This window comes from Drosophila montana, unplaced genomic scaffold (assembly GCF_035044405.1).
Source record: "Drosophila montana isolate Dmon_TW-CO22-7 unplaced genomic scaffold, ASM3504440v1 contig_3200_1, whole genome shotgun sequence".
Classification (NCBI taxonomy): domain Eukaryota; kingdom Metazoa; phylum Arthropoda; class Insecta; order Diptera; family Drosophilidae; genus Drosophila; species Drosophila montana.
In genome coordinates, this window is record NW_026998080.1 from 5,302,343 (window position 1) to 5,310,600 (window position 8,258).

The following is an 8,258-nucleotide window of genomic DNA, read 5'->3' on the forward strand; positions in this document are numbered from 1 at the left end:
TATCCGACTCATTTGATTTTATATATATTTCATTTGAAGTTAATTGCCGCAATTTGTTACTTAATTTGAGCGAAAGTGTTCCAATGATAAATCTCAGCTTAAGCCCATTTACGCTGAATACATTGTCGGCCCACATAAGTCCGATATAGTTTAAGCATTCAAATCTTTTGACTGCAAACCTCATCAAATGAAAGTCTTCAGCTGATAAATATGCCTCGAATATCGGGTGGTAATAAAAGGAAACTGGGAAATGGGGGGAACTTCTTTAAAACCAGTTTAGTTTTGCAACTATGTATGTTTGCTGAAATTAACAAATATCTCTACATATAAAACTGTTTGAGCAAGAACTAGGAAGCTGAATTTTGAATTTCACTGTAGTTACCTCAAATGCTGTAGGTGCACGTTAAGACGGCGTTTCGGGAAATTCCACCCGCAAGTGTGGAAAAATCGCGAGAAACGTTTGTATGCAACTTTTTTGTTTACCATCCGTTCGACCTCAAAAAATCATTTGAGACGTTATTCACCTTTTTTCGCAAAATTAAAGCTAAGTTTTGTGCGATTTGCTTCAAACTTATTTTCAAAGCTCTGCATAAGAGTTTCTGTGATTTGGGAAATTCCACCCGCAACAGTGGTAAATTGGCGGAAATAGTTTGTATGAAAGTCGTTTGTTTACCGTTCGATTCGTTTTTAAAGCTTTTTGAGAACATTTATTTTATACGTGCCACGGAAAAGGCCGGGTTATACCCGCTATTATATGATATTTTAGTCTAACTTTGGATTTATCATAAAGTCATCGCAGACATCCCGCAAGAAGCTGTAACCTTTGCCACCTTCAGCTACGCTGCTGCACCGCTACCCAAAGCCCAAGATTACACTTGGGGCCTTCCATGGGCTACACAGAAATCTGCAGCGACCCAAATATCAACATGCAACACTCAATTTTGCGGCTTTCAATAGCTGAACACGATGCGACTGCGTCACGTTTACAACCTGTGCGAAGCTCTTGGATGGGTCTGAGTCGCGGCGGTGGTTGCCTTCACATCAAAATTAAATAAATACGAGCGTATAAATTATAGAGACCAAAAACTGCCAAATGGGGAACAGCAGTCGACTGGAAATTTGCACAAAACGCTTTAGACAAATTTGAGAATCACTTTTGAATGCCGTCGACCGTCGACCGACTGCGGGAGGAGAGGCGGGACTAGCTGAGAAGAGTTCGCACGCAAAACAATTGACAGACGAACCGCAGAGATTGTTGTGATTTCGTTAACGTGTATCTGGGCCTGTCTAGGAGGGGGCGGCGTGGCAGGGGGTATCATGTTGAAACTGTAACAGTTTCCCATGACGCCGACGATAAGATGTGACCACAAAAGCCAATGCTGAGAATGGGGCGCACAGCTGTCGGCTTGGCAATAACCGACCGTAATACCCATAGCAACTGGGGCAAAGCGTATTACTTCGATTCATAACTGTGTCCCCTTTTTTTGCTTTTTAGAACGAGAAGCGTTTGCCCTCGAGCAGCGCTGCCGTCCGGCCCTTTGGCAATGGCGGCTTTTCGCCCAGCGGCACTCGCAGCCGCACTCAGGCACCGCCGGCAGATGAGGCCACGCCGCAGGCAGCCGGGCCGTATCGTTTGCGCAACCGATTCCAGCCTTCCGGATCCGTAGCTTCCTCGACGACGTCCACAACGACTGGCAGCAGCGCGGAGGTGAGCAGCAAGCGCTATAATCGATTTGGCAGCAATCGCGGAGCAGCTAAATCCACGAGCACGACAACCAGCAGCAGCAGCAGCAGCAGCTCGTCAACCACCCAGAACACGCCTGCGGAGCGTCCCAGCTTTGGACGCAAGGCACCCAGCCCGCGGCGTCCGGTGTTCATTAGCCGGGAAATCAATGAGCCCGCGAGTGTTGTCAGCAAGCGGCCCTTCAACTACAACAGCGCCAGGCTGAAGCTGCCACGACCCACATCCAGCACGACCAGCACCACGGAGGGTGCGGAGCAAGAGGAAAGCGATGATGAGCAGTACGATCAGGAATCTCTGGAACAGGAACAGGAACACGAAGAGTCCTCAAGTCTGGAGAAATTGCCACTTCAGGAGGAAACGATTGCGCCAGCCACCGTTGCCCAAACTGAGGCCAGCCAGGAGCAGAAGATCAACTCAAGTGTCTCGGATGCAGCCGAAACAACGGCCGCCAGCAATGAGGCTGACCTCGATAAGTCCGGAACTGGCAGTACGGAGGAAACTCAAACTGATTCATCTGAGGCACATGACTTCATCGAGGAGACAACGCTGTCAAATCCTGCGCACGAATATGAATACGTTGAAGAGGAGGAGAAAGCCACAACGGCGATGATATCCCAGGAAAAAGATTCGACAGAGGAACAAGAACTGGAACTAGAAATCAACACAACCGAGCTGCCAGTCGAAACGATTAGCACGACAACGCAGAGCAGCACGCCGAATCAGGCTGCGCCGGAAACTGCAAAGGAGAGCTCATCCAGACAGGAGGAGGACGAGTCCGAATACGACGATGAGGAGGGTGAAGATGGTAAGCGCATGTCATATTTTAAAATTTAAATTCTATCATTCAAATCGTTTAAGAATACGAATACGATGAGGAAGATGAAAGCGATGCTGGAGACAACGGCGAAGAAGGAAGCAAAGGCGAAAATAATCTTACAACCGAAACAGAGGTCGAGCATACGCCAAGCAAGGAACTCGACCATAACGATGAGCGTGAAATAATCTCCGTGGTGACCACGAAGAGCGTTGTCAACGGCTCCACGGCTTATCCGGCCTATCCCGTGACGCCCAGCAGCATTGGCACAACTCTCGCCGATAGCCAGCCAGCGCCGCAGGTCGATGAAGAAGAGCCAACGGAGGCGGCCAATAATGCTGTGAATACAACACCCCTGCCCAACGAGTATGATGGCGTGCCTAATGTGACCGAGAGCTATGTGGTTGTGGCCTCGATTCAAACGAGTCGCAGCATAAACGGAGCCCGCTTCTTGCCCTTCCCCGCCATCGAGCAGGAGGAGACGAAGCAAACGCTCTCCGAGCTGGAGCGCAAGGTGCACTCAAAGCATCAGCAAAAGCAGGCCGATCTAAGCGAGAGCAGCGAGGAGTCCATTACAACGACAACGACAACGCCATCAACGTCAACGTCTTCTTCTTCGTCCAGCACAACGGAGAGATCGTTGCCTGCACAGGGACCCTCCACGGAGAGCATCATCGATAAGCTGGATCGCGTGCAATCGGAGCTGTCCAGCGGTGTGCTCTCTGGTAAGTATCCGATCATTAGTAAAATGGATGGCTCAACACCCGCCACCACAATGACAACCGGCTCAGGTAGGTTTGCGCCCAACATTCGAAAGTTCCAACCCCGCACCACCGCGACGCCCAGCACCACAAGCAGCGGCAGTAGGGTAAAGGTTCAGCACTTCGATGAAAGTGAAATGGATGAGCTGGCCGGTCTTCTCCCCGTTGGCTTTAAGCCCAAGTCCAGCTACAAGAACCGCAAGATCACCACAACAACGACGACAACGGAGGCACCTGGGCAAGAACAATCCAATCCAAAGAAACCCGCACGCAACTCAACAATCAGTCGCTCCTTTAAGAATGGCGTAGTCAGTGTACAGGATGTTGCATTAGCAGGTCTCCTGCCCAAGGGCTACAAGCCTCCGAGGACAACAACGACGACGACGACGACCGCTAGTCCGGACCAAAGCACGACCAAGCCAGCAGCTGTTCTGGACAGCCTCTTCGAGGAAATCAAGTTCGATGATAGCCTCGCCGCGCTACTGCCCAAGGACTACAAGTTGAACTCGACTACGTCAAAGCCGGCTATAGCCCTGGTCGACGACATATCCAAGTTTCTGCCAGCGGGATTTAGCCCCTCAACTACAACAACAACAACGCAAAGATCCCCTGCTGTTGCCGTGCCCTTCGACGATTTGAGCAAGTTTCTGCCACCCGGCTATAAGCCGCCACAGAAAGCGCAAGACGAGCCCAAGCTGCCCGGCGGCATAATCCCTCTCAAGGTGGACGACATTAGCAGCTTGCTGCCACCTGGCTTTAAGCTGAATGGCACCGCCAAGGCCAAGTTAAACGTGGCCTCGGAAAATGAGGAGGTGCTCTCCTCGTTGCTGCCACCGGGCTACAAGCCGAAGGCCGTGCACCCAGCCTCCACAACGTCCACAACGACGAGCAGGCCCAAATCAACTAGCGTGCCAGTTCCCAGTAGCTCCGAGTCGGCAGGCAATGAAAGCAGTGCCGGAAGCGGTCCGAAAGTCGTCTTTCCCAAAGGTTTCCACAAGCGACTCGGCTCCCACAGGCTGACCACGCCGCACACACCGCTCGAGGGAAGCGAGGGGCCGCCGTCATCACCGCAGGTGGTCATCAAGAAGGGTCCGCCAGTGCGCGCGACCACCGAATTCACTGGCTGGCCTACGCCACCGACCACGCCCCTGTCCATTGACAAATTAAATGCGCAAACCATCAATTTTGAGGATCTGTTGACGGCGGCGGGCACCAGCAGCACGAGCACAAGCACAACCACAACAACAACTACGACGACCACGACTACGCCACGACCCACCAAGCCGGGACATTGCACGGCTGACTGTGACTTGGAGGCCACCATCAAGATTATCGATGGTGTGGCCTGGAAACCGGAGCTGCTGGATCACAACACCCTCGAATGGAAGAACCTTGCCCATGAGCTGGAGGCACAGGTAACATAGCATACGTCTTTTGGTTTTCCAACCTCTCTCTGATTCTTATATCTTTTTCTAGCTCAATGACGTCTACTCCAATGCGGCGCAACTGAGCAAGTGGTACAAGAAAGTGCGTATTGATAGCTTCAGTGAAGGCAGCGTATTGGTGGACTATTACGTTGAGCTGGCGAACATCACGCAGGATGTAGATACCTTGGAGATTAAGCAGCTGTTCCACGAGGCGCTAACGAAGCCCACAATACCTGTGCTGCCCGAGAAGGATGCCCAGGAAAATGAAACGGATAGCGTGTCCGGGCCGCAGGAGGAGCATCTAGTCAAGGCCAGCTATCAAATGGGCAAATTTATTATCGACCCGGTGGCCACCGAATTCAGTGGTGCGTGTCTCTTTATCAAGGAAAACGCTTATTTTTTAACTGACTCCCATTTGGTTTTTGTCATTGTCAGTCATTGCCAAGAATTTGCATACCAATGTCGAGGCTGCTGAGGATGATCTTCCTATTCCACAGTGGGCAATTGTGGTCATCGTCATAGGCGTTGGTTCGCTCGTCTTTGTCGTCATATTTGGAGTCACAGTGGTAAGTGAACCAGCTGGGGGGAGGGAGGGAGGGACTTGCAACGTTTTTTTGGACACTGACACGAGGCGTATCTTTGCAGCTGCTTAATCGTCAGAAGCGCGCCAAGAAGACACCAATTCCGCTGACCAACGACATGCTAAACGAACTGAAGGTCAATCACATGGGCGGCGCGGATAACTATGGTGTTGATGACTTTTACAACATTGACGATCCCTGGAACGACACCAAGCAACCCATTAAGCCAAAGGTAAGCACAGACTGGTTTGGTTTATTTTGCCACTTCTCTCCTTAACGTATTCCTTTCCGTTGTCAGCGCTTCACCAATTCCATGCACGGCAGCAACAGCTCGAACATCTACGATAGCTGGCGATCGACTCGCCATCCACAGAGCAGCGGCGACTATTTCTACGATCAGCAGCCAACGTACTCGCAGAAGGGCGACTCCCTAAAGCGGCCACATCAGCATCATCAACAACACCAGCACCAGCACCAGCACCAGCAATATCCCGCCCATCAGCAAGGCTACGGCCATCAATATCCCGATGCCTTTGCCGATGCGCATCAGATGTACAGCTACAACAATCATGCGAGTCGAACGCGCTATGCCAGGGACTACGATCCAGACTTTTAGTTAGTCCATAAGCCCCCATCCCCCCGACTAACCGCTAGCTTTAGAATAGCCTAAAGTTTATACGTATGCGTAAATTATAACGCTGCTCAGTAACATATTTACAAACTAAGTATGGGCACTAACTATAGAACATCTCGATGAGGACATCTCATATTATGAAATTATAGCATTACTTTGCCCTACTGCCAATACTCTTATTGTCTGTGCGAAATTTCATTGTGCGGGATGCCCCCGTCTATTTGTACTGTGGTTACGGCAGGTGTATAAGGAAGGTAACGTACTATTTATACGAACGTACACTCATAATCAATTTGTACTGTGAAATGGCTTAGTTTCAAAGCAACACTATAATTTATAGATCAGTAGCTTTCTTTTCGTATTCGACCTGTCTTTTTATATACTATATATTTAATTGTTGTCCACATCTTTATTCTTTACTAAATCTATTAAAATACTTGTTCTATATGCTTACGTATGTATATGGAAATTAGGAGTTCGCATGTGGGCTTCCAGAAATAAATAGTCATGCACTTTTAGTTAATGCTAGTTTGTAATAATATTGTAGACACATTAAATAATTTAATTACTGGCTGCATAACCAATTATAATATACAAGTGTCTATATTTAGACAATGAATAAAATATGAATTATATTTCTGAGATAGTATTGAGTTTTCATCTGTATCATTGATATACCTAATATATGTTGACATTTTTTTCTTTTGTGAGCAGATGAAAAAATTGTACACTGACAAAAAAAAATTGGATTGCCGAAACCCGGGATTGAACCGGGGACCTTTAGATCTTCAGTCTAACGCTCTCCCAACTGAGCTATTTCGGCACGTGCTGAGAGGCTCTCAAATAAGCTACTAGATTATAGTGATTAAATTATTTCGTATAAAAGTGGTTCGAGTCCACGCTAAAAGTTTTTAAGATTTTATTCAACACTGTTGACGACTGCTATGCAACAATTTGAGCTTTGGCCGTATATGCACCTTCCAGAACCTTCCTGCATTTTTGTTTTCTTTTTCTTGTGTGCAGTTGTTTAATGTAAATTTCATAATGTAACAAAATACATTTGTTATAAAAAAAATACTTTAAAATAAAATAACGTCTGGTGTTATATCCGATTGATTTGAAGCTATGTTAATACTGAAATTCTAAAAAAAATAAATATACCAATTATATAATTTAATAATGCAAAAATATTATTTGTTACGATATTATTTATGTAGAACAAACACGCTGATAGGTGTGTAAGCTACAAGTTTACAAAATACAAAAAAATTGACGGTAATGCCGAAACCCGGGATTGAACCGGGGACCTTTAGATCTTCAGTCTAACGCTCTCCCAACTGAGCTATTTCGGCACATGACTTCCTTGTGTCGAATGCGCTTTTTAAGAACACAGACAGAAAATAACTAAATGAAAACATTTCATATTTAGCTATTTTACTTTATCCCATTCCCTATAATCAAATGTCGTAAAACCGAGGTCGATTATGATGAGCTGTGAAAAATTACGTGTGTTGGCTAAATAATAATTTTTATTGACTTGTTAAAGCAAGGCAACCCGCGGCGCTCCCACTCACATGCTGGAAATATTAAACATTTGAATTTTTCAGTAGATTTTATCTTATAAATATTTTATAATATAAGATAAGCAAAAAAGTTATATATTTATTTGTATATAAAGTCGGAAACGGTCGTACCAGACCACCATGAGTAATCGGTCGAAATTCGGTTTCATATAATCAAAATAAAGTGAAACAAGAACCGATAGCCAGATTAATAAGCTGGAAATATATTTCACCTCATTTGCTTGCAGGCCAGTAGGAGATTGTGAGTTTACTCTCTCGTGTTACTCACACATAATAACATTCAGCTTTAGCACCCACATACAATTTGTAGCCAAAAAATTATAACTGCCGAAACCCGGGATTGAACCGGGGACCTTTAGATCTTCAGTCTAACGCTCTCCCAACTGAGCTATTTCGGCTGTTGGGTTGCTTTGTTTCTAAATGGCATTTTGATACTAGACGCCTTAGAACATCTTAGTGCAGTTCCTTGTGGCACTTGTGATTTGTTTTATTTGTTTACTTTATGTAAAATGATTGCTGGAGCCTTTAAGTAATTGAGATTTATATTATTAAATTATGTATTAAATGAATTTTTGATGGTTTTTGATTTCGCTTTATTTTCATTGGATTTCATCTATTTGCGACATCACAATATATGTACATATATGTATGTGTGTACCAGAAATATAATTTAATGAAAAATATAGACAGAACGTTTATCTAAATATATTGCAA

At 46.1% G+C, this 8,258-nt stretch overlaps 1 protein-coding gene and 3 non-coding genes across 4 annotated transcripts in view; 1 reads left to right on the forward strand and 3 right to left on the reverse strand.

Moving 5' to 3' along the window:
- LOC135431804 (mucin-2) overlaps positions 1–6,603 on the forward strand; it is a 42,203-nt gene extending 35,600 nt beyond the window's left edge. The window contains exons 4-9 of the mRNA XM_064687130.1: positions 1,496–2,549; positions 2,603–4,734; positions 4,796–5,111; positions 5,182–5,312; positions 5,392–5,559; positions 5,626–6,603. Coding sequence (XP_064543200.1) covers positions 1,496–2,549; positions 2,603–4,734; positions 4,796–5,111; positions 5,182–5,312; positions 5,392–5,559; positions 5,626–5,943 — 4,119 coding nt within the window. The 3' untranslated portion in view covers positions 5,944–6,603. The remainder of the gene's footprint in view (positions 1–1,495; positions 2,550–2,602; positions 4,735–4,795; positions 5,112–5,181; positions 5,313–5,391; positions 5,560–5,625) is intronic.
- Positions 6,604–6,711: 108 nt separating this feature from the next.
- On the reverse strand, positions 6,712–6,784 carry TRNAF-GAA (transfer RNA phenylalanine (anticodon GAA)). Its single transcript has one exon. It is a non-coding gene; the product is annotated as a tRNA-Phe (tRNA).
- Positions 6,785–7,240: 456 nt separating this feature from the next.
- On the reverse strand, positions 7,241–7,313 carry TRNAF-GAA (transfer RNA phenylalanine (anticodon GAA)). Its single transcript has one exon. It is a non-coding gene; the product is annotated as a tRNA-Phe (tRNA).
- A 556-nt stretch (positions 7,314–7,869) lies between these two features.
- On the reverse strand, positions 7,870–7,942 carry TRNAF-GAA (transfer RNA phenylalanine (anticodon GAA)). The gene has a single exon. It is a non-coding gene; the product is annotated as a tRNA-Phe (tRNA).
- Between the last annotated feature and the right edge of the window lie 316 nt (positions 7,943–8,258).